Genomic DNA, 27186 nt, shown 5'->3' with positions numbered 1-27186 from the left:
ATGTCCACTATTTTCAGCCTAAACATGCACCAAAGTTGGACACCAAAGACATGTCTGCTAAGACTAATCAAAGGAAGAAATTATTTGATTCTTCTCTGGAGAGAAATGTAAATAAGAGCACTTACTGACACCTAAGTCTAACTTCTATAGTTGTTTACAGAGTGTGTTGTACTTTTGGTCTTTAAAAACTGTTCTTCTAGAAACTTACAAAAAACAACAATAAGTGCAAATAAACATGACAGATCTCTGTGACCTATTCTGCCCTTTTGGCGATATGGTCTCAGGATCTTTAACTCAGTAATTTATACATGGATGATTGAAGCATCATGGCTTTAGTACTCTTTTCCTCTTACCAGTTTCCTCTTTTCTCTGACCCTTACCTTTCTGCACCAAGTGTGATTCAGACTGAGAGGCAACTCTTGATACTTTTCTAACACAGCAGAATTAACAACTAAGCAATTCTGCAAGGTGCCACAACGCTGTCAACAATCCCAAAAGTGGCACAGGTGCCCACCATACAGCAAAGGGAGAGCTGGTGTCTGAACGTGCACCAGCACTGAGCAGCACTTTCAGATGCTCCCAGTTACCCAAATCAGCTTGCAGAAATGGGAACTGAATGTGCATCCAAACACAGAAATGGTCACACTAGTCAGACTCACTGATGTGGGATGAGTTTGATTCTTCATGTAAAATACCATAGAGATCAGGAACTCACTTTTTTGTAATATCAAATGGATACAAGTGCTACTTGTGCCACCAACAGACTCATCTGTATTCTCTGAATTCAGACAAAACAAACCCAGGAATGAATTGTAGTTTACAAACAGCAAATTTGCTTTTAGGTATTTGGACTGAGCAATGTGTAATTAAACAACTAATGCAAGAATCAATAAACTTGAACCATGCTGTGTTTCAAGCTTCCCGTGCTGTTTCCACATGACAGTCTGCCTGCATCATCTGTTGTATCTAAAATGCAACCAGTGTACCTGGGGCTATAGCTATGAGCTTATTCAAAAGTAACATCTCAGCCAGAGGCTTATGATCCTGAACTCACTTTCATTCAAGCAAATATCTTATCGACCTAGATCTGCCTTGATATGGATGTAAGCTGAAACATGAAATGCACAAAAGTAAAACTTCCCTGTTTTTTTCAGAGAGGGCTCTGTTCACAGTTCTCTTTTCCACTAGTCTAAAGTGGAAAATCCTCTTTAAAGAAAGATAGTTTCCTAATAATTGCCAGTGTAATGTGTTCTTTAAATGGCAAGAAAACAGGGGGTAAAAAGATTTAAAAATTGATTTCCAGTATCAGCTCACAGGATAAGTACATACAAAATTAGGAATGTGTTACACTGTGAGCCTTAATAAATTAATATTCTACTAGGGATTTATTTCTTTACAGTGGAATTAAGAGTAGTCAGGTTTGGAATTACAGTTGGAGTTATTATACTATTATACTTGCTGAGAACAGAAATTTTGTTTTATATATCTGCAGGACAAACGTATGGGTTTTATGGAATTTCAATACAGTATGACGCAGGATATCTCTGGGCTACACTTTATATTAATAAATATAAACACAATCCCCCCCCAATGGTATATTTAATGCGTATTTACACAAATAAATTATTTCTTCAGGGAATCTTATTAACAAAACATAAAGCATAGTACCCCACTATACACTGAGCAGTGCATCCAGTTTTTCAAGTGCAGTGAGGTGACAGCAACACTTTTAAATCTCTACCTTCAACCTGTCAAGACCTATAGTTACTAAGGGTCATTGTTCACCTGCTATGTGTGAATATGACTGGGTACTGTGAAAATTATGACATATTCTGTTTGCATCCATATATAATCTGCAAAATAATGATTTAAAACTCTCAATTTGCAGAATACATGCCATGTTGTTGAGAAGATCTTTCACAATATATCTGCATCAAAGAAACTTAAAAAGTGTGGTGGGAAGGCAAATTATAATCCAAGGGGAAATGATCAATGACCTGCTGTGCCACTTAAGACACCCACAAATCTATGGGGCCAGATAAGATCCAACCAAGGGGATTGAGAGAACTGCCACAAGTGCTCACTGAAGTATATTCCATCATTTACCAGCAGTCCTGGATAACTGGAGGGGTCCCAGTTGACTGGAGGTCACCAAATGTGACACTCATCAGCCCAGAAGGGCTGGAGGGAGGATCGGGAGAACACCAGACCTATCAGCCTGACCTCAGTGCTGGGGAAGGTCATGGAACAGATCATCTTGAGTGACATCACACAGCACTTGCAGGACAACCAGGGGATCAGGCCTGAGCCAACATGGATTTATGAAAGGCAGGTCCTGCGACCAAGGGACCCACTTAGTGGATTAGGGAAAGGCTGTGGATGTGTCTCCCTGGACCTCAGTAAAGCCTTTGACATCACTTCCCACAGCATTCTCCTGGAGAAACTGGCTGCTCATGGCTTGGACAGGTGCACTGTTTGCTGGGTAAAAACTGCTTGTATGTCCAGGCCAGAGAGTGGTGGTGAATGGAGGTAAATCCAGCTGGTGGCTGGTCACAAGGGGTGTCCCCCAGGGCTCAGTACTGGGGCCACTCCTGTTTAATATCTTTATCAATGATCTGGACAAGGGGACTGAGTGCACCCTCTGTCAGTTCGCAGATGACACCAAGTTGGGTGGGAGTGTTGATCTGCTGGAGGGCAGGAAGGCTCTGCAGAGGGGTCTGGACAGGCTGGATCGATGGGCTGAGACCAATTGTATGAGGTTCAACAAGGCCAAGAGCCAGGCCCTGCCCTTGGGTCACAACAACCCCAGGCAGTGCTACAGCCTGGGGGAAGGGTCTGGAAAGATGCCCAGCAGAAAAGGACCTTGAATGCTTTTTGTCTCCCTCATGAGAAGAAAGACACTGAGGTGCTGGAGAGAGTCCAAAGAAGGGCAATGGAGCTGGTGAAGGGAATGGAACATAAGCCTTATGAGGAGAGGCTGGGGAAGCTGGAGTTGTTCAGATAGAATAAAAGAAGGCTCTGGGGGGACCTTGTTGCTCTCTATAACTACCTGAAAGGAAACCTGAAAGCTCCCAAGAGTATAAAAAGAATTTAGAAGACTTGGCCCACCAAGACTGAGGACTTAAGTCTTAGTAGTACAGTGAAAAATCAGTGCAGCCTAAATGACCTTTCAAAACGTGTTAACTCCCTACCCATTTTATTAAAAAAATCCCAAACCAAAAAACAAACAAACAACAAAACCTGAAATCCTGAGCAACTTCAAATGGGCAAATAAAGCCTCATTTAATACATCTCTGAAAAACTGACTCTGCCCACACCACCATTCCACAACATACAAAGTTTAAAGTTATAAAGAAATAACCAGATTAAAAATCACTATAATGTGAATATTTACATCATAAGCACCCCAAAAAAGCCTGCAGCAGAATTTTTAGCAGTGTCAGCAGGATGCTATTTCTGTAAAATCCCAATAAAACATCAGAAGCTCTATGTGCAGAAGGCCATGGCAGAAAACAGTGAGAAGGAACTGAAGGCTGGGACAGAATTCAGCAGCTCCTGACAGCCACATCTGCTTACAATATACCAAATGTCAAGGCCAACAGGGTAGTAAACTGATTGGAAAAAAACAATTGCAACAGGAAGATCAGCAGGAAATCAAAGAGGAAAGTAACAGTAAAAAACCACCAGTAAACTCTTAGGGTAAACATGGCTTGGCTTTAAAAGTGGTAGGGTGGCAATACTGGTCATGACCTCCTCACCTTCAAATGTTACACTCTGCTAGATATACCAAAAGAGGTTTTGGATGGAAAAGTGCTAAGATGAAGTACCAATTCCCACTTTGCCTGATTTAATTAATTAGAAGAAAGCAAGATATTCCATTCCAGGACAACACCTATGCCATCAGACTGACTGGTATGCAGAGTTAAGCCTTTTCCAGCAAGGCTCACAGAAAGACTCTGCTCTGAGTGGAGTCTGAGTGTCCCCACAAGAGGTAGAGAGTGAAATTATTATCATGCTCCTGGGAGTGTTAGGAGATTTTGATGTAAATTCTTTACCCAAATCAGAGTAAGGATCTGAAAACGTGCTACCTTCCAGGTAGATCTCCTAACACAGATATAATATACAGTAGTTTCACTCCAATTCTTCATGAGAACACCTGACCTCAAATAGACATCCAACTCAGGAGAGAATAAAGAATTCAGAAAACTGAGCAGAAACAAAGACATGGGAAAAGCTGAGAGATCCTTAAAGTGCTCCTTCCTTGACATGCTGGTCTCTGAAGCTCCCAGCTTTTGATACAGGGGACTGTGACCACATTCATCCCTGGGAGGCAAGATACTTGGATACAAAAAGCTGTACCACCGAGCCTCTTTTCTGATGAAAACACATGTCAACCAAGGCCTGATTAGGGTCAATCAAGTGATTCATTGTTAAGGCCTTTTGTAGGACTGACAAGCAGCAACAGACAGTAAATTACCTGAAGATGAGATGCTCTTTTTGAAAACAAGTACAAGTAATGATACTTAAAAATTTAACTAGCAGTCCTTTTATCGTTTAATTTTGAAACATAATCAATGCAAATCACTCCTAACACTAATTAAAATCTAAACAAAATCCTAGTATAATTACATGAAAATCAGACTGTAAATCTGTCTGTCAACCAGAAAATCAGGCACTTCAGTTCTCCGCAGAATGAAATGCAACAGGACAGCCCCCAGAAAGCATTCGTAAAGGAACAAATAGAAGTACAACTCAGTAAATATCAAATGGCTGAAAGTAGGTCAGAATTAACTGAAGTGACTGACAATACAGGCTGCAAACTGGCAGCAACTACTAGCAGATTGTAACTCCAAATACATCTGTAATAGTTCCCAAAAAAGAAGAAAAGCTGATTTCCAGATACAGCTGTAATTTAAACTTGGAAGCTTTGTTCAATTTCACGCTTACCTGACTATAAATTGCCAAAAATGCATCCATTTCTATATTTTCCAGGAGATTTTCAAGCACCACGCAATTCCATTGCTCATCTCTCAAGCTGAAGTGAAAGACAAGAGTTAACATTGAAATCTTCCCAGGTGCAATGACTGTATTATAGGAAACAATATCTGAAAGCCATCCTTTCAGGAAGCATATCTCTCTGCCAGCCAAGCTGTGTGAGCAGCATAACTCATAAAATACACCAACTTCTACCCCCTTCTTCCCTGAGCCACCAAGCAAACATCAGAGCAGAATGTAAGGCTATGCTCTGGTACGCAATTCAAATCTGGAACTGCTTCAAAGTGATTTGATTCAACGTGCCCCCATCCTCTTCTTTAAGTTTCATCACCAAACTTTATGGAAAGTTTAAACTTTAAACAGTTAACCTCCTCACTACTAATTCTTTTTGTTTCTAGACCAAATCATGATGCCAACATATACAAATCTGTACATTACAAAAGTACAAAACTTGTTTCTTCCCTTAAGTTTTCAGGTAAAAACTAACTGCAGTTTCTCTGAAGGCTTCACTGATAGGTTACTGGCTTGTGGGTACTAATGCAGAGATCTATCTGCTCTTCTAGTGACTCTTTACTTCTGCAACAGGAAAGTTCTTAATGTACACTGAGTAGAGCTTCAGCCTTTTCAGAGTTAAAACAGACTTACTACTATCATAGCCACCTTTAATATATCAATTGTTTCATGGAAAACACTCTTTTCTAATGTAATCCTTTGAGGATCTTATGTGAAGCTTGAAACGTGGTAGGCTTTTAATACTTATGCATGGATACTTTTAATATATATGCATGAAAATATCATCTCTACTTCCTGTAACCCTAATGAATGTAATACAACAGGCTGCAGTTTTGCACATTATCATCCATCTTTCTTAGGTAATCTTCATGACAAGACAGATATTTCTATATATCTCCCAAGAAGCATTTTATTTGCCACTGATATCTTTACTTAAAAACTGGCCAGGGAAAAGTGAAATTGAGCATATCACTGAAGAGCAGCTTATATATCCCATCAAAAATAATTGTGTGACAAGGAATTCAGTCTACATTGTGACAATGGAGATCGAAATTCAATTTAAATTGTCTCAGCTTCTCCCTCTGACCCCAGCAGATCAGGTTTCCCACAAGTCCCTACCTATCTCCTTGGGAAAAAAAGCAACTGAATTAAAATTCTTTACCTCCTTGCTGCTAAGGAGCATCATTATTTTTCCACTATGCCTGTAAAGAAATGGTGATTGCCATGCAACACAGCATAATCTATATGTTACTAAGTTATTATTATTCCACGTTTCTTATTTCAGTATTCCTAAGACTCCTCAGTTATGCCCTGGGCCACAGCACAAGGCAGCAGTGTTCAAACTTAGAGTCCCTCCCCAGCACAGCAGAACATTTAGCCTGCTGTTTCTCCATGATATTTTATGGTCTATAAGGACTGCAGCAACACAGTAAAACCTGAGACCAAAGAACTTACCTTTGCTGGTACAGATTTATAAATTGCCTACACTTATTCATGGCCTGTCTTAGCAAAACTGTCATGTGTCTTTCTGCATTTGTTTCCACAGCTTCACTTGAAAGTCCCAAACCATCCAGAATCCACCTCTGCCTACTCATTAGATGCTGTTGCGCTGAGTCCTTATGCAACATCTCATACTCCAGCTTCCTGTCAAGTTCTTCAATCTCCTAGAGGTTGAAAAGGCATGATGATAAAAAGTTATAATTTAGCTTGAAAGAACAATTTCATTTGAAGTGAAGAAAAAAAGATGATGGTATCAGATTTTCTGGTATTACTTTATTCATTTCTCATTTTACCCAGCCACTTGCAGTCATTACACTTTCCAATTCACTGCACAGCTTCAGTAAACATGACTGGCACATTATGAATATCAGAACAATGATGAAAAATACGGCTCATTTTTCATGGTGTTAAAAGTCAATGCCCTCTGAAACCTTCTGCTATAGAGGACATCTAGAAAGTATAGCACCATCATGGCTGAGATACAAACTAGGGAATGGCACTGATAGAATTTATCTATAAACTGCACAAAACCACTGAAACAGCTTGAAAAATTCAGACTGACTAGTTTCAGTTATACCAAATTAACAGCTAATATCAAAGAGATTTGAACTTAAAAGACAGTAATTCACATTTATTGTGTTAAGGTTAGGTTGTGTTAAAATACAGTGCTCTGAAAATCAAAGGGTTAAAATGGACTGGACTGGATCCCTCCTGCCAAAGATCTCTCTCTGGTCAAAGAGTCAAACTAGACATTCAAAGAAAGGTTTCATATTCCTGTTTTCCAATGTCACTGTTGTCTCACCTCACCTCACCGTTGTCTCACCTGTACACCAACTTCTATCTCAGTGCCCCACTTCCGAACCTGTATCTTGGAGAAAATTGCTGAATCTATTCCTCTGCCTCATCAGCTGTATTAACACTACAGATTCACTGGAGCACCCTGTCTCTAAGTAAGTGTCTGCTCCCAAGACCTGACACTGGTGCTTAAACCCACTCTCCTAACACCAACCCTGTTTTCTGTAAGGGGATGAAGCCAATTCACATATGTTTGTTTCACTGATGGGCAAAAACTATCACTGATGTCATCACCATTAGGGAATCCTGTGTCATCTGATATATTTGTTTTAAAGCAACAGGTGATTAAATTTGCTAGTTAGTGGGACCAAGGAGGTGGACAATGACATAGCAAGAGAGAGTGGTTTGATCACCAGGAAACAGTCCCTGTAAACCAAGCCTAAGAGGGACTGTAAACAATTGTCTAAAATACCATCATTCCCCCCACACCACTGAAAAAAAATAAATTAGGGCTTAGCTCAGTTCTTGCCCATTGGATAAAGAATCTAGCATTAGCTGCTCTAGGCCTCTCTTCTGCCCCTCCTTTAATCCTTTTTCTTCCCCTGTTCAAGGACAGAGAAGCTAAAAGCAACATCTCTGACTTACACACTTACTGCATAAAAGGTAAAAATATTCCATCTACATACAACTTTCACTGCATCCCACAGATCTGATACAAATTTAAGCAAAACTGGAGGCATATAAGCATTCTGACTGCCACTCTATGAGAAAATCTGTGGAGATGACCACATTAAAATTTAACCAGGAATTTTCACAGCAATAGCTGTCTAATGATGTCCTCTAGCAAAGAGGTTTTTCTCTTCAAAATCCATTTTGTTTGTTCTACTCCAATGCTCTCCCAAGCCTCACTTGGATGGTTTCAAATAGCAGATGTAGAAAAAAAAAAGTCCTTATGAATACAGAGCACTGAAGTATTAAAAAAGGATTAGAAAACTGGCACATATCAAGTATGTAATAAATATGGTGAAGGGAAGAGGTCTTTCCAAAGTTTCCACTATTTAAACTACATGAGTGTGCTTAGATGGAGATAGACAGGTAGAAGGCTGTATATATAAGCTCCAAAAATTTGATGATTGAAGCATGTGGTTATGGATTTTATGTATGGAGAGCACTTAAACATGAACAATTTTGTAACACAGTCACAACAACCTACTATACCAATCATGACTCACAATCACTTCTCAGCTGTCTTCCTTGCAATCAATAAAATATTAATTAGCCACCAAAACACTACTCCCTCTGACTGTACACAATTATAATAAAAATAAATAATAATAATCCACAATCTTCCCTGGTTCTAAGACTTTCCTTCTCTTTCTGTCTTTTACTGAAGGTAAGAAAGTACACATCATCACAGAAATTAAAGGCTGGGCCACGAAAAGCTGCAAAACAGCAGTTAAATCAAAATCAAAATAAGATACTGTAATAGTTGTTTTTCCTTATGGGATTTTTTTTCTTTTAACAACTACATTACTTACAGGATTATGTGCTTCTAAAATTTGAACACATTCCAATTTTGACAGGGTTTTTGATGTGCTCAGTTGTTCAAAGAGCAAAGCTTGCACATTTATGATAGCAGTATAAAGCTCCAGCATTTTGGACTTTTTAACAGTCTTTTGAAAGGCTAAAGAAGCAATATACTCTCCAAGTTTATTTTCCAGATCACGCAGGTGACGCTCTTTTTCAAGTTGCAACTCATTCTTAATCTAAAAAAAATACCAAAACACAAAAGAGAGAGAGATTAACAGAAAACCTTACATGCACACTTATGGTTTTACTACTCTGTAATTAACAAACAGGATTAAAGCAGTAAAGAAATCAATGCTGTTATAATGTTTGAAGAAGTGCTTTTAACATTCAATTCCAAGCTATTATTGTGATCAATTAAAAAAAATAGTAAGGTCAAATACTGTAAAGAGATCAGGCTTTGTTTTTGGATGGTCAGAATTTTAATATTAAATACTAACCCAAAGCAGTGGGTCCATATAATTTTTATTATAATAAAAGGCAAAACTAAAAATACAAATAAACATGTACTATTGATTAAATAGGAGGGTAAAATACATTCTTCTGTTTAGAAAAAATATGAAACTTATAGAAAGACTGTATTTAGTTCCAAATTGGCAAGTGTCAGTTAACGCTGACCAATGATATCCAACTTACTACTCTTTGAGCAAATAACCAAAAATCCCCTAATATAAAACAAAGTTAAACCCTAAATCAAAAGTGTACTGGTAATAGATTTCAAATCACATTAAAACCAGATTGAATCAACAAACAGGATTAAATTAAAGTGATTTAAGTCAGTACCTATGTTGCTGCCTATGGAGCCCCTGGTGGTCTAGGGGGTAAATGGAGCCCCTGGTGGTCTAGGGGGTAAAGGCGCCGCGCTGTCACCGCGGAGACCCGGGTTCGATTCCCGGTCAGGGCCACTCCCGGGCAGGTGGGGCTCGTTAGCCCTTAAAGGCAACCCACCTACGTCCTAAGGACCTCGCTGCCACCGTCCAAGCTCGCTTGGCCCCGGCAGATGAACCTTAGGATTAAAGGGTGGGCTCAGTTCCGCGCACACTGTGTCTCACCTAAAAAAATCCAATGCGCAGGCTGGAAGGTGGAAAGACCTTCCCCGGATCTTCGCTCGCGAAGACTGGCCATTATTATTATTATTATGTTGCTGCCACACATGTAATGGGACATCCACAGAAACTATTCCAGCCCAGCACATGCAAGCAGACAATCAAATACAGTGTGATTGATGAGCTCTCCACACTATACCCCTGACACTGACAGCCAATGACACTGCACTGTGACCATTATTCTGCGGGACAGTGTGGGTAGGAGCCAGCTGCAATTACTCTTTAGATGCTTCCATCTGAGTTTGCCACACTAAGCTCTCTAAACAGTCAAAGAAAAAGAAAAGGTACTCCTCAGCAGGTTTTGTATTCTGAAAAACGGGTTTCCACTGATGTGTAAGGTGTATGTCTAGGTTAGACACTGATGGCTACACTGCATATCTAATACTTCGGTATCAGACAATAAACAATTACCAATTTGGTTTTATTCTCTCTCCTTGTGTTACTCAACAAAAGTTGGATTGTAAGAGAGAGAAAACACAAAAAGAGAAAGCACATGCAGCTATTAGAGCTTCAACTCCACTACTTGGGTTGATACCAACTGCTGCCCTACACGCTGGATCTACAATGAAGCAAAGCACAGAAAGAGCCCATCAAGTCTGGCCTCTCTCTTTAAAGAACAGGCAGAGATGAACATTGCTATTTAACTGAGATACCTACATGGTTAGCACCTTAGCATGGTAGGCGTCCTATGGTACACCTTTGTACATGCAGTCTTAATCTTCCCCTTTTTAACAGTCTATAAAATAATAAAAACCAAGTTCCCTGCAGGTGTGGACTATAACACAGAAAGGTCAACAGTAGTAGTCCTTAGACACTGTATGACGTCCCATTGGCACAAGACCTGATTTTGCCCCTCAGAATATCCTTGCACAAATAGAAATTGTAGGCTCTAAAGATATTAAAAACCTTATTAGCTTCCTATTCATGTTAATCACAATTATATATTATTGACGCTATGATTAGCTTTAAAGGAAACTTTAAGGATAATTCCATCAAGTTTTTAGATACCAAAGTTGATAAATATGTAACATGATGCCATCTCTGGAAATTTTACTGAGAAGAGACCTGCTAAGAGTGATTGTACATCATAGAAATTCTATTATCCGGTAGATGGAGGTAAATTTAAAATGTGATTTGGAACCAAATATGCTTGTGATATTCTCCTGCTCATGTGATATTCTCCAAAGTCTTGACTGCATCACCTGGAACATCCTTGAATGCAAGTGATAGAGGATACCTTCAGGAAATATTTCCTACTAATTTGAATTAAGTCAATAACAAATCAAGACTAAGCAATCATCCTAAGGATACAAAGTACAAGCAAGATTAATTTTCTTGATACTTTTAACAAATGTCCATCTTAAAGACAGACACTGTCTCTCAACATTACTGTTAATCTAACAAATCAATCTGGAATAATGCAGGTGTGTGACACTAAATAATAAGTAAGCATATGGGTTAGAAATAAACATATGGATATTTGAGTTTGAGGGAGAAGTGAACTCAAGGGATCATACTGGCATTAAGGTAACCAAGATGCTAAAACCTAAGTTGTTATTTTGGAACACAGGAGGCAGATATTTACACTGAAAAGCAAAAGAGATAGTCAAAATTGGGTGTTTACAAAAAATAAAAAAGCTGAGCTGCCTTCCAGTATATGTTAAAAAAAGCAGATGACATTTACCTTAGGATGGATTCAGACCTATTGCCTATTTCTATGTTTTCATTTTTACTAAGAAAAAGATCAATAATAACAATAGTTTTATACATGTATCTCTACATCCTTTGCAAGAAACCTATTAAAGTGAATTTGAAGCCTTTTGTTTTCCGTAGAGTACTTTGTACTGAAAAGCAAGTAACTTTAGCATCTCCCAGTTAAGCTCACAGCCCAACAGTTGACAGGTATTGAAAGGGGTACACTGCACTCCAGCACCTCCGATTGGAAATCAAAGACAAAAAAGTTCCACAGAACCTCCTGCAAGTCACAACTTTGATACAGATTGCACAAGAGAGCAAATGCCACCCTGACTCAGTTTTTTGGGAGAGTTTGTTGGTTTGTTTTGGTTTATTTATTTTGTCAAAGAAAATTTATTTTTAAAATTCAAAGTGTTATTTCACAATATTCTTATGAGCCAGTGACATAAGACTAAGGCCTAGAAGCAAGGCTATTCCATACTTTAGTGACAAGGCATATATTTAAAAGAAAAATAATAATAATTAAATAAAAAATCCCCAACATCTTTCTTCAAAAGCCTGTGCACAAGACTAATTTCTCAAGTAAGACTCAAGCTTTTGTTCTGAAAGGCACACTGAAGTAACTGTTACACTACTGATCACTGTGACACAAGACAATGTTACTAAAACAATCAGCAATTTTCAGAGCTATATTGTCCGACTGTCCAATTTTAAAGTCTCAGTTGTGAAGTTTCCATTGACTTGCCCTCATCCCTTGTTTCAGTGGTGAAAGCTGTTGCACTATTAGGTGATTCTTAAAGAGGGGATGGAATGGAAGTGTGTCCTTAACAGTTAAACAGACATGTTAACAAATACCAGAAGAAAAAGATTCTAAAGAAAGGCAAGGAATTTATATCCGACTCAGCCAGCCACTTAATGCTTCACTGCCAACAGCTGCTGTCTAGCAAAGTGTTGAGGGAGATGCATTGCTACAGCAGTAATCACTTTAAGGAGCAATATACATTAGAAATGAACCAGGCTGGACAACTAATGCCACAAGTCACCTTTCAAAACTTGGACAACACTGAGTTTTGAGTTTATTTAAAAGTTGGAAAATGATGGATGAGAACAACCAAAATTTATGCTGCAAGAGACTAATAATTTATATTATTATTTTCATTATAATAGCATCTATATAAGGAATGGGAAAAAAATAATCAAGTAGGCTTACCTGATTAGGAGTAAGTAGGTCCATTTTCAAAAGGACTAACACGTTAGAGTATATGTTATGTTCCCTATTCAATGCATTAGAACAACTTCTTAACTAAAAGAAATTATTACAACACTACTAGCATGAATGAGTCATGACAACACACACACACTGAGGAATCAACCTTTCCTTACAGCTTTTATTTACATGTCTAAAGTACTGCCTGCCAGAATACACACAATTTTACAATATCTCAAGAAAAGAGAAAATAAATGCTTGAGGTATGACTTGTTTTATATGCCACAAAATTATTAAGTAATATCTGAAGGCTGCCTTTGTGCTTTAGAAACAGGATGTGCTATAAAGCTTTAAAAACATAGATTAAAAAAATGACACGGTAATGTTTTGACAGGTGTGTGCACACAACTGAATTTACAGTTTGCTTCTTTCTTCACAGGAGGCTCAGTTTCAGACACAAGGAATTAAAATGAATTACACATATATGAAATCTGGAGATAGATGAATGAATAATGAATAGATGAATGAGTAAATGAGTTATCACCTTACACTAAAGTTTGAACCCATTAAAATGAATAATGATGGAAATGCAGTTTGACAACTCAAGTTCACTTATAAGGAGACACAGGAATGTATATTTTAATTGCAGCTGAATTCAAAGGCAGAAGAGATGCCACTGATGACAGAAACACTCACACTTTTATCAAATAACAGAAGGTCTATATGGTATGTTCAGTATATTCCATGAATCCTAAGATTTATGGTACAAACTGCAAAAATAGATAGTATTTGCATGTTACTAAGTATGAAGCCTTACATCAAGCATGTCCAAAATACAAGGGATGGAACACCCAAAGGATGAAAGAGCTGAGGTTGTTCAGCCTAGAGAAGAGAAGGCTCAGAGGACACCTTACTGTAACCTTTCATTATTTAAGGGGGAAAGATGGGGATGAAATTTTTAGTGGGACCTGTTGCAATAGTAATTGTTTTACACTGAAAAGGGTAGGCTTAGACCAAAGATAAGGAAGAAATATTTTACAATAATTAGAAAAATTTTACAAGCATTAACATATTATTAATATGTATAGTAACTTAATAATAATTAAATTAATATTAAATATGTTACAATATTTTACAATGAAAGAGATGAAACACTGGCACATGTTGTCCAGGGAGGTAGTAGATGCCCCATCCCTGGAAATATCCAAGGTCAGGCTGGACAGGGCTCTGAGCAAGCTGGTCTAGTGGAAGATGTCTCTGCTAATTGCAGAGGGGTTGGACTAGACGGCCTTTGAAAGTCCCTTCCAACCCAAACTATTCTATGATTCTATGGGAATGATATTCAGCATTATCATTCAGCATCTATTCAACATTATATAGTAAATTAACTGCTCTTAAACAAACAAAATGCTGCATTACTCAACTGGTACTAGTATCTACCCCTTAGCCACAAGAGTTTCTTTCTGCCTCTTGTCAGCTCTGAAGTCACAGCTCTGAAAACAGAAACACATTTGTGAAATCCAAAGCTTGCAAGTAGACCTGAATTCAGTGTGACACAGAAGGCGATTTCAGTAGAAATTGGATCAAATATTGATTACAAACTAAATTAGGAACTAATAGTCCCTGGCCAGATTTGAAGCTTTGTATTATACCGAACTCAAGACTTTGATTTTTTACTATTTGACATATTATTAGTGTCAAACTACCTTGGTTATGACAAACCCACTCCTGTAGGTCTGAATATTGCTCCTGATTCCAAATTGCCAATGCTGTAAATGCACCATGATTAGTCCACTGCTTGAAAGCACTGGCCTCTAAATTCCTTATTTAGCTCAGCCTAACTGCTAACTAGTGTTGCCTCAGTCCTAAAGATTACAACAACAAAAAAAAAATCTGAATATCTAGTTGATTACCTGCAACCCTATAGACATTTCTGACACAAGTATTATCAATTGGGCTTATTTTTTCAGCCCAGCAGGGAAAATAGGCTAAAGAATGTCAGTATTTTGGCCCCAGTGTTTCTTCTGAGATAGGTAACTGCTATTTCAGAAGGAACAGCTACTTCCTCAAACACAAGACAGCTCAAAACATCTATGAAATACAGAAGTAGACAGTCTGCTCCTGGAGATTTTCACAGTGAGGTCAACGATACTCCAAGATTAGGCTTCTAACTTCTTGCCATGGCCTCCCAGCTCCCTGTCTCCCATCTATATTGTCCTTCTCTGTCATGCCTATTTTACAATATTACAAGGCACGTTCTGCTGCTGTTTTAATAAGCATTAGCTGGGAACCATTTCACAGCCATCCTGTAGAGAGACAGAATCCATTACACTGTGTGAATTCTGACAGTGAAGAAACACAGCAGAGTTGTATTACTCCATCATCCTTTTTCCCTGCCTTGAACTGGCCCTGCAACTTCAGGTGGGCAGTTTTGAGTGAGATAATAAAAGTGCTCATATTAGGGCAAAATGTAGAAGTGGAAGATTCTAAATGAGGAATAAGGTAACAGATTGCAACAGCCAAAAGAAAGGAACTCTACCTCTGTGATCAAGCTAAGGTTTACTGCAGTACTTCTGTGTTCTCATGATAATGGGTGAACTAATGCCTTTCTTTAATGATAGTTTAGCTTCCTTATTGGTAAAAGCACAAAGGATTTGCTTTTCATAACTAATGTGCAGCCACACATTTAGAACAATAACATGTGTACCAGATGGTGCATATAAAACTGAAACAACAAGGCTTAGAGAAGCTAACTTTCCAATTTTAAAACAAGATTCTAATAAAAATGCAAGGTAATATTCATGCCAAAGAAGTATTCAGCACTTTTTTTTAACACAAGAGCTTAGCCCATTATCTGTTGTACTTTCAAGTAACAGTACCTAAAAACCCCTAAATTTCGGAAATCAGGGTATTAGGTATTGAAGTCAAAAGTTTAAATGCCTCCATTAAAGAATTAGGGCGTTCTTGAACCACAGTTATTAAACTACCAAAGAGTGCTAGAACACACTTGCCCACTTGTTGCATTCTTGCCCAACCACCTGCTTTCACTTTGAAAGACTGGGTGCTGGACAAGCTAAACATTTGCTTTTATCTTCTGTAACCAATACTAAGGATGTGTTGCTCTCAAATAAAAGTGAAATTATTTCTGAATTAACATGTTGAGTCAGTATTTTGCATTTCTCAGGATATAGTTATGAAAAGCATAGGAAAGATGTATAAAAACAGATCTTTGTTCAAATTGTTACTCAAATTGATATTGCAATCACTTGTGAAACTATTTTTTATCTCCAATTTTAACTACTAATGACATCTCTTGTTCTGCACAGTCCTTACAGCTGTGCACCACCTATGTCTAACATAATTATCATTGCAATGTCCCTCTGATATACAAAACTAGTATTACCCATATTTTAGATGTGGGAAAGAGAAGGGGAGAAAGGTTAAATAACACAAATAAGACCTCATGGAACATCTTCTGTTAGAGAAGGAAAAAGCCTCCCAAAACCCCATTTTAGCATCAGCCCACTCATTTTTTAAGAATTAATTTCAGACTGGGGCTGTGAGTCTTTAAAAGGTACCCACCAGAACCAAGACTTCCTTCCAATTAGCTCTGTACAAATGAATTCAGTCCCTACCCCAAAAGTTTTTGGATCTAAAAATCCAGTTCTGGGTTTTCAGCAGCATTAGCAGACATCCAAGAACTCAGTGTTGCTCAGCTGAAGTATGCAGTGAAGTACCACCCCTGTTTTGAAAGCCTTACTAAGAAAACCACAGGATCCAGGGGAGTCTTGCAATCTTGCATACACCAAGCCCCAGAACCATTGTGAGAAAACAGGGCGAGATGAGAAATCAGTTCTGTAACTAAGATGCAAAAATTAAAACAAAGCAAAAGCTATTAAGCTTGAAATACAACATCTTGATAAACTCAGACGAAAGCAGGGAGATGCATCATGCCGCTAGAACTTATGCCTTTTTTATCTGGTTCTTATTCACAGTGATAGAAAACGTTCATTCTTTAATTACTAAAGATCTAGGTTTTTACTTCAGTCCAGAAAAGGTTTGTACTTACCTTATTCAAATTTTCATCTTTCACCAAGTCTTCATAAATTAAAATTTTATCCTGTAAAGATTTCTTCAGAATATCTAACTTATTTCTATTCCTGGATCCTGTTTTTCCCATTTTAGAATGCTGCTGTAAGAAGATAAGCACAAAATGCTTTATTTGTAAGAGATATATGAGGATGCTAACATTAAGATTATTACTTGCTATTATTGGCACATCCACCAATTAATGAAACACTTGACAAAGATGACTTTCAAAGTATTTCTGAAATGAAGGTACTGCCTATTCATTCAGACATTCATTTTGGACATTCAGACAACGTTGGGAATTTTTTTTAAATTACTTTCAAGTAGAATTATATATTCATCCTTTGTATGAAAACTGGTAGCATATAAATTTGATTTTAAAAAAGCTTTAGCAGTGATAATAAGAGAAGATTTTGACTGATACGTTGTCTTCCCAGCACAGTTAAAAATGAACAAAGAATATTAATTTAAGAACTACATTGTTTTCAACACACAGTCTATGAATCACAAATGAACCGTGATAATATTAAGAGGCACCGTTCCATGTAATCAAATTATTCTTGACCTTTATGTTTCTTTACAAGAATACCAACTAAGTATATGTACTCTTGGGGAAATGATAACATCTGTTCAACTATAAGGCTTCGCAAAGTCATTTCCCTCCTTTAGCACTTCAGAAATCATTAAGGTTTTGAACTAGGCTAATTCCTAGTATAATTAACACAAAGTAGTTTACATGTTTAGAAAACATAACTGAACCAAGCAAGGGCAAGTCCTCCTTTTTAAGATCATATCTGATACAATTCATACAGGAAACACTTTCTTTCCCCTTACTTTAAAAGAACTGAAAATCATTTATGATTCCACAGCTTTTACATTTTACTAAAGGAACTAAACATCCCTCACAGAGTTCTTTTAAAAAGTGCTAGATTTGATAGGCAGACAGACTCCTTGCTGGGAATATTTCTCTAACTTTGAGTGAGTATGCCTTATCTTTTACACATCTAGATGTGGAAAAAACCAAACTCCCTGGATACACTCAACTCTTTTGGAAAGAAGAAACAGAAAACATACCTAAATTCTTGCCAAGAAAGACCAGCTAATTCAGGAACATTACCTTTGTAAATAGACAAGACAATGTAGAACATTGCCTTTCAGAAACTCCTAAAATCTTTCCTTGATTTAGTGCCTAATCAAGTAATGCGTAGAGGATGCCACTGAAATATCAGTCTGGGCTGTCAAGGACCCAGCTTGTCTCTAATATGCAGAGTCAGGCTTAGCACCACTCAAATCTTTTACATTTCAGTGGACTCTCCTCAGAGACACTGTCCCTTTTTTATGCCACCCAACTGCCTCTTTATAACTGTGCCTTCTTCTTGAGAAAGTTGGAGGACGTAACTCCTGCCCAAACAAGAGTTCCACTCTTTTTGAGTTCCACTGATCCATGCAGACACGGAAAATTGTGCACTGCTGTCACATCTACGAAGTTAGGGACCTGTTATCTACAGCCAATGCCAACAACTCACAGGTCCACCCATGAACGCTTTGCAAATCCCCACAATGATCCCACATCATTCCCACCTGTTTATTGGTCATTGCTAAATTCTGATCGACTTTCAGCATTTCTGTGTCCCTCTGCTCCATCTCAAAAGTCTGAAGTAAGGTTCTTGTTCTTATCTTGGGCCAAGCCAAGCTGCTGTCCACCTGAGAGAAGCCACAGTGCAGCTCTTGCCTCATTCTAAGCAATTCCTCCTCCGATAGTGAGAGGGGTAAACTTAGAAGCTGCCTGTTAAAAAAAAAACAAGAGCCATCTGCTGTTCAGTGATATAGGCAATACTGCATGAAATGCAAGAGACACGCACACAAATACTTTACATGGCAGTGATCATCCTTTTTTTTTCCATTTCACATAGCAGTTAGTGATTCCACACATAGCACTGAGCTGCTCAGCATGTTCAAACTATCCTTGGGGATACTTTAAATTCTGCATACAGAACCTCCTCGACTGCAAAACTTCATTTTCAAGGGAAAACAGTTTTTGAATATTTAAAAAATAAATTAGTATTTTTAGCACATTTCTTATGCATAGAATCCTTCCACCCCTTCAGACAATATAATGCCTGAACTTTGGCTGAAATAAAGACAGAAGCTCCCCATAAAGTCTCCCTGAGAAAAAAAATAAAATAAAAAAGTTTTTCCTTATTATAAACACATATGTCATCCATCCCATCACCAAGTCACAAGGGTTCCAGTTGTTATTTGTAAAAAGGCTCTTTGCAGTCTGAACAACACAGAAGATATTTTAGCAGTAATTTGAATCACTCAAAGTTTCCATTTTGCAGAAGGAAGGTTTCTCAACACAGAACTCTGGGGAACTCATCATCAGGTCAAGCTGAAGTAGACTTAAAAATAAAGCATGCTTAGTTGTGACTAACCTTAGACTACATTCATGTTCTCACCTCATGAGAAAATATTTCCTTAAGAATATTTCATAAAAAACAGCATTTTTTTTGTTGGGAGATTTTCTCTATTTCAAAAAAAATAATTATTTGTATTTAAAGCATGAACAGTATGTTTTAATAAAAGTAGTTTTCAATGAAAAATATATTTTACTGTATGTTTCATTAGTACTGATGCTTTTATTCAATATATCACAGGCCTGTACTAGTTCATCATTTCACTAAAATATTTGAGTTTAGAAATCCTTTAGAAAGGATTTCTAAAAAATTTAGAAATTTCTGTCTATTGATTCAGCAGAGTACAGTTAAATCCTTAATGCATGAAGCTTTTCCCTTCAAAAAATTACTTACTGTAAGACAAGATTACTCCAAACAACCATTTACAGTACTTAATAATTTCTCATGCTGTCTTAGAAAAAAGTCTAGGCTATAAATCTATACACACAGATACATAGACAGAGATATAAAATAAAATACAGCAAACACATTTTTTCGTGTCTATATTTAAAAAGGACTTGAAGCATTAACGATCTTAATAAATATTTTGGACTAACTCATTGTCTCTTTCATAAGCAACAAAAAAATGAGATAATGGATGAGAACATAAACATTAGTGCTGTCATCAAAAACCTATAATTGACAGACAATGGACTGAACAAAGACAGTGACAGATTTTAAGAAGCTTTTGATAGGACAGTTGTTGATGCATTTTCTAGTAGTCAACTGAAAAAAATCCAAACAGCTGTTGCTGTTGCTTCAAATAGATAGCCTCAAACAAATCTAACAGGTCCACTGCAGGTTGGAACACAATTATCATGGAATTTTAAGTTAGAAACAGGAAAGTCCTTCTGGGACTTCTGAGGCCTGCTCTCAGCAATATAGACAAGAGATACTAAAACAAGATAGAAAATACATATAAATGACTTATAGGAAGGTATTTAAAATGTGGAATAAAATACAAAGCTCTTGAAATTAGAACCCAAACAAGACAAAAAGGGAATTTTTTTCTTTAACAAAGCAAATGTAATTGGTAAAGTTTGTTTTTATGCACCTGTTATATGGTTTTAACTGTGTGGCATGAAAACTTATAAAGATGGTGTCTGGGTAAAATTGACCACAAAAATCTCTTTTGTTTTAAAGAAGAGGTATGAAGGAGAAACCTTTACTAGTTCCCCTTTTTTTTTTCTCCCCCCTCCCTGTTCAATCTCTTATGCCTGATATGTTTTCTTCAAGGGGCACACAGCCTATTATCGGTTTTCGTGTTCCAGTTTCTTCCCCTAAAGCTGCAATTTTATTTTTCCATGTTCCTGCACCTCTATCAATGCCTGTTATTAAACAGACACTGTATAGGAAATGTAGTACTGTAAATATGCAGGCAATATAACAACTAATCATAAATGTAGTTGAAAGCTAAGAAGAAATGTCTCTCAGGGACCTCACTGCCCATTCTGAGAGGCACAACCCCTGTCAGCCACAGCCACTGTCTCTCCCTGTGCAAATTTTTCCAGTGGTGGCAAGGCCTTCCCACCTCCCCAGGGTCACATCAGAGCAGGCAGCAATGGCTCGTAACATTTCCTGGGGTCAGAAAACCACCCTGCAACACTGCCCATGCCATGATGCCTCTCTGGCTCAGGGCTTGGTGCCAGGGACACCCAGTCAGCAGGCCAGAGCAGCCAGGTCTGATGCACGGAGTCCCATGGGCTGGGGAGGTAGGCTGCTGCACTGTGTACTCAGGGAATATGTGGAAATAGTATGGCAAAGCTTAAAATGAGGCCAACGAGTAAAGCCTGACATGTGGCTAGAAGGAATATATTGAAATTGGACATGGGGCTAATTAGGTCTGACGTACTAATTGGCATTTCCAAAGTATGGGACCTCTGAGAACAGGCTGAGAATAATAATGAAAGATGTGCAACTGAAACCTCACATGGAATGAATAGAAACATAAAACTTTCACTCCCCATTTTTAGTGTCAAAACTGCTGTTTCCTGGGATTTCCACTACAGTGTTCACCCACTGGGGCTGCAAGGGCTGAGTGCCTGGAAAAAAAAAAAAATCAATTCCCAAGTGCCCTACAGAGAACTGATCATTAGGAATTATAACTGGACAGGTGTGAAAACTCCCAGTTCTCTTCTCTTTGCAATAGTAACTAAAAAAAGAGTGCAGAGAGATACTTGCATGAATACTGATTGTTCCCAGCTCCTTAATTTTTTTTGTTCCGAAATGCCTGTTTCCAGTTCTTGGCTTAGCTTCTGCCTGGTGAGCTGAAGTAGCTCTTCAGCAGCCGTGCTCTTGTCATGTTCTTCCCTTTCAAGCTGTTCACGCTTAACAGCCATCTCTTTTTTATGCTCCTCCACAGCTTCTATCAGGAAAGGCTTTGGCACGTTGAGTTTGACCAATTCTTGCACAAACACTCCACACTGAACATGTTTAAACTCTTCAATGGCTTTTTCTGTTAGGCTAAATAGAAGCTCTTTCAGCTCTTCACTGGCGTCATTGTCAAGCTTTTCAATAAGTTCTTCAAATTCAATGTTGTGATCACTCAGAAGATTTTTCCAGTGTCTCAGATAGTGAATGATGTCATTAGTAGTTTTGAAGGGGTCTCCAAGTGACAGCTGCTCCTTCTGATGCTCTTTCTGCTGATTGATTTGCCAAATGGGGGAACAAGAGAAGGAATATCTCAAAGTCTAATTTAAATATGAATTTCATAGCAACACAAAATTTCATACTTTTGCTTTTCCTTGTTCTTGAAACTGCTTTTCAGTGTCCAGAGCCTTACCTAGCCCTCAACATGATACCTTTGTGTGCATCTAGCAGGCCTGTGATAAATCAATCTAACCTGATTTTGATCATCTAAAAGAAATATTACTTAATCCAAGATAGTTTTTTCTACATCTTTAAGGCAGAGAAAGATAACTCTGGATAACTTTGAAATATACTTTTGGACAACAACTCCCTTTCTGATCAGCTTCAAGTCATCTAACATTATGAATTTACATTAAGATCTTTAGATGGCTGAGGTGAGGTGACATGAGTCCTACCACAAGCAACCAGAGGTAGAGCATCTTTTAAATGGTTTTGTTTTGTAGCTGAATTTTAACTGTCCTGTAGAAGTCATTCAGTCACACGTAGGTAGGAAACACATAGAAAATGGTGACTGTCATGTGAGTCATCTCCCTAACAAACTCCAGAACCTCAGCTGGCTTTTGGCTCTCTGCACGTTACAGACGGGTTAGACTAAGCAGAGGGGCTTCAGAAGTTTCTCCAGCTAAGCTGAAGTTAAGTTACTTTCTTGCAGGTTTTGCTAAAAGAACAGTTAGTCGTTACTGCATAATTAATACAGTACATAGTGGTACACAGCTACAACCAATGGACGCTTATTTTTAACTGTGTTCCTGGCAGTGTTGACCCCTGTTTTAAGAATTACATTTTATTTTTAAATTAATTCAATTTTTAATTCATTACAAGCCCTAGGAAAAAAAAAATGCACTGAAAATAATTACCTTTTGCAGCATTTCCCGCCTCCGCTTTGTAATGAGTTTCTGCCGAAGCTTTTGCTTTTCTTGTTTTAAATCATGATCAAATTTCTGTTTAACAAAATTAATTTCAGTCTCAGCTCGGTCCAGCAGCATTCCCAAATGACTTTCAGGTAGGTGACCTGCTCTGTAATAACAGTGTTTGAAGCCTGTTATCCCAAATTCTTAAGAGCAAAAGGATATCTGAGGTAATTAGTACCATAACAAAGCTCAACAAAACAAACACACAGAATGATCTTTGTTTCTTTAGCAGTGACACCTGGTAGTTTCAAACAATCAAGTGGGTAACAGAAGGACAATCTCATATCTGAGTGTAGAACTCAGGCAGTTTGTGAAGACAGCATGAAGGTGTATGAAGAAGGAATGGGAATAAGGAAGGAAAGGAAGGCAAGTGTAAAATCAATTACATATTAGTTAGTAATGTGATATTAAAATGAGATATTTTAAACTTTATATATTATTCATATTAAAATTTTTCATTTAACTCCCCTGGAATGCAACTTTAGATGCCTTTTATAACTCCTTCTGATCATTAAAAACAATTTACTCTTTAAAGTATGTAATCAAGTAAAAAAAAATTTTTTTAAAACACAAAGCAATCATATCCACAAAAATATTTATTTTCAGATTTCCTATTATATTTATATCAGAAGAAGTATAAAAATTTCAAAATAAGAGCAAAATACAATCATCTGAAAGAGTAAATTGTCAATCTTAGCCCCACATCCTTTCAAATGGAAGTTCAAGTCTATGGTCTACCTCCAGTTCCTACAGTACTTAAAGAGAAAACAAGATCCCAACAGTGCCTCCAACAATTAGAAAAATCTCCCTCTCCACAAACTCAAATTGAATTTCAGAACTTATCTCCTATTATTTTTACACTAGGAATCCTCAAATCTTTCTTTTTCAATAGGAAAAATAAACATCTTAATTCAGACCAGGTTGTTGGACATTTGTATAATTTCTATAGTGGACTTCCAAAATGTGGTATTGAAAAGGTCAACATGGAACTTTGAGTTGAAAGCACCAATTCCTGACCTGAAGCTGGATGTTACCCAAATACCTTCTAGTTTACTTATTCAACCCCCATTTTTCCAAAGACATTACACACAGAGCTAGGATTCAGGGCTTTCAGGGTTCCATTCCAGTGTCATATCTGGACAAATCATAAAGTATCATCTAAATGTGGTAAGCGAGCCCTTCTCCAGAAAGGACAGTCTCATTTTGGTTTATTAGGATTTATTAATACTGTGACAGCTTAACTCCAACTAAAACCCTCAAAATAAAAGCTAAAATAAAGCAGAAGATTAATGTATTGGCTTCTTTGCAGCCACTGCACTTTAACCAGGTGGCCAGATTCCACAATTCACACCTCTTCGTCAACTGCTCAAGCATCTACAACTATCTGAGCAAGCCAGAAAACATCATCTCCTGTACAATGCATGCACCGGATAGAAACTCAGATGAGCTTTATCAGTTATGTCAACCAGAGAGAGCCTCCTTTTGCAGAGCTTTTCCAAAGTCTACCTATTGTATTTCTTTAATCTTCTGCAAAGAGGATTAAAATACCTCTCAGTACCTTGAGAGCAATCCACCAGGCATCATTCTTGCTCAAGTAATTTTTGCCTTGAAACTAATCAATGTTAAAATTACAGAATCACAATATTGTGAGTTGGAAGGGACCAACAAGGATCACTGAGTCCAGCTCCTAAGTGGACAGCCTGTACAGGGATCAAACTTATGACCTTGGCATTTTAGCACCATGCTCTACCCAACTGAGCTAATCCGAAGGTCCGATTCAGCATTATAACAAAAACCCCCAAGCCAACTGCACCAAGTTTCTAGTGCATGTTTGGTAACTCTGTCTTGCCTGTTCTTTTTTATCAAGCCCAAGGCAAAAGATACATGAATAAAAAGTAGATTAATTATGGTGAGGAAGTGAGGAAAGATAATAACCAAGATATTATTTTAACACCTTCATCCTTTCTTGTACTGAGGAAATAAACCCATGCTTGCTGCATCCAATTAAAGTCCTTGTCCAGAGCAGTGAAAAGAGTCTGCAATAGAAAAAGATGGATGTGCTGGAACCACCCAGCAAATGAAAGTTTAAGACAAGTCATGCAACACAGAATGATAGGAAGATGATATATAGCTACCTATTTTTAGGATGAGTTAAAAAGCCAGTCTTTGGTTTCAGGTTGCTGATTTACATAGAGATCCACTACGTCCACAGCTCAAACTGTAGGTGATGCAGTATCCCACCATCAAAATCTATGTCAGTTTATGTGCCAACTTATATTAATCAGTATTACAATAATTCCTAGAAGGCTCAATCCTGGCAAGAGACCTTTATTACTGATTTCATATAAATACAATATAAAAACAATTACAGTATTAGGTATAAAAGATGTCCTGTTCTCAAAGGACTCCAAAGAGAAATGCAAAACAAAAGGAGAGGAGAAAGATAATGAGACAGTATAGACTGTATGATAAAGTGCTTGGTCTCAGCATACCAGACATTTAATCACTGAAGAAATGTGCAGGCATATGCCTAATGTCTTTGAACAAGGAGAATTTTAATGAAGGAGAATACTGCTGTAATGACAAGGATGTTTAGAGGGAGATCCTCCCAAATGCAGTAAGCACCAAGAAAGGGACAGAGATGAAGTGTGTAGCCAACAGCAGCAGTATCACAAGTCAATCAGAGGCACAGTTTGACTTCTCCAAACTGAACAAAAACAAGTGAACTATGGAGAAAATATGGAGTGAGGGCACTAAAGTAGGACTTCATATTTGATGCTACAGAGAACTATCTAAGGGACACTGGACCTCAGCAAAGAAAGACTGTTTTATGAAAGCCAGAGAAGTCACAGGAGCATCACTAAAGCAAAAGGGAGATAGTTATGAAGCAGAAAAGTTGTACCAGCCTCAATGGACATGGCTGCTGAATCACAACACTATACAGAAACTACACAGAGAGAACTTGCAAGGCTGTGCCCATGCTATCACAGCTACTTCAGAATTTCACCTGCTGAACTGGAATCTTGCCAGTGCCTGGATCAGCATTTATTGTAAATAATTCAGGACAATCAATGTCCTACATAACAAAGTGCTACAAGCAGAAAAGGTTTTAAGAGATTATTATAAAATTTCACATTGATGCATTACTCCTCGAGGTATTCACTTTCCAACACCAACTTCCAGAAAGCTCCAGTAGAACACTGTTGGAAAACTACTTTATGTGGACAAGGTCCATATAAATGGAGATTATTCAGAAGAACAAGGTCAGTGAAAGACGCTTTGCTTCAATCTTTTAAGAGTCTACTGACCACTTCAGAAACACAATATACAAGAAATACTTGAGGTCTTATAAAAATTTAATTTTTGGGAGAAATTTATAAAGGAGCTTGCAATTGTTTGTGCCTAGCAAGTCACAAGGACTGGATTGAACTTTTAAGAGACTGAAGAAGAAATAAATTTTCTTATGAACAAGTAGATACTGGCAAAAGAGTGATACAATACGTTACAGAGGCTGTAGTTTAAAAACATCAAGAATCTTCCATCTCTGTTGATAGCAGGAACAACCCAGGATAAACACTGCCTCAAGTATTGCCCTTTTGCCCATTATTCTTTAAGAAAAAACTATAAAGAGCCTAGTTAGACATCCTCAAATCTACAATCAAGGATTATATTTTAAAACCTCCTTTTCTGCCTTTTGTCACTGCAGTCCAGACTTGATTTTCAAAAGACACTGAGTACTCAACAGCTAGTCCTGAAAAATGGGACATTTTATTCAAATACTGTATTTAGAAAGCCCAACTTGAAAACTCTGGCTGCTCTATTTCATTTAAAATGTTCACAGCCCTCCCTAGAATTGGTTTGGGTTTATTTAGCTTTTTATAACATTCAATTCTGGCCACACAGAATCCTTTCCATGTTAATTTGAAATTGCCTTGCTATCTGATAAATTTTAAACATACTACTAAGCTCCATTTAGAAAAAAAAACTTCTCCCCTCAATATTTATCTGCTGGTTTATCACTGGATCTATCTGTGGTATATCTAATTTACATATTTTCTTAATTCCTCTTCTCCATACAAAGTTCTGCATTTTAAAATTCCATTTATAAAAGTACAGTTTAAGGCACTCTATTGAAGCTGGACAAAATAGATTAAGACCCACCTGTATCTACAGACAAGCAGATT

At 37.6% G+C, this 27186-nt stretch overlaps 1 protein-coding gene across 4 annotated transcripts in view; it reads right to left on the bottom strand.

Moving 5' to 3' along the window:
• The window catches only part of EVC2 (EvC ciliary complex subunit 2), a 70869-nt gene that overhangs the window by 4466 nt on the left and 39217 nt on the right, over window positions 1-27186 (bottom strand). For 2 of the 4 annotated variants that reach the window (XM_050338586.1, XM_050338589.1), the window contains exons 13-19: window positions 22949-23108; window positions 21620-22084; window positions 18568-18768; window positions 16967-17089; window positions 8841-9068; window positions 6463-6671; window positions 4948-5035 (exon numbers count right to left, since the gene is read on the bottom strand). In XM_050338586.1, the coding sequence (XP_050194543.1) occupies window positions 4948-5035; window positions 6463-6671; window positions 8841-9068; window positions 16967-17089; window positions 18568-18768; window positions 21620-22084; window positions 22949-23108 (1474 nt within the window). The remainder of the gene's footprint in view (window positions 1-4947; window positions 5036-6462; window positions 6672-8840; window positions 9069-16966; window positions 17090-18567; window positions 18769-21619; window positions 22085-22948; window positions 23109-27186) is intronic. The other 2 variants (XM_050338590.1, XM_050338587.1) reach the window with 2 other exon arrangements.

Source organism: Myiozetetes cayanensis, unplaced genomic scaffold (genome assembly GCF_022539395.1).
Source record: "Myiozetetes cayanensis isolate MyiCay16 unplaced genomic scaffold, myiCay2020 scf7, whole genome shotgun sequence".
Lineage (NCBI taxonomy): Eukaryota > Metazoa > Chordata > Aves > Passeriformes > Tyrannidae > Myiozetetes > Myiozetetes cayanensis.
The sequence above is the reverse complement of the archived record's forward strand: the minus strand, read 5'-3'. Positions and strand labels throughout refer to the sequence as shown.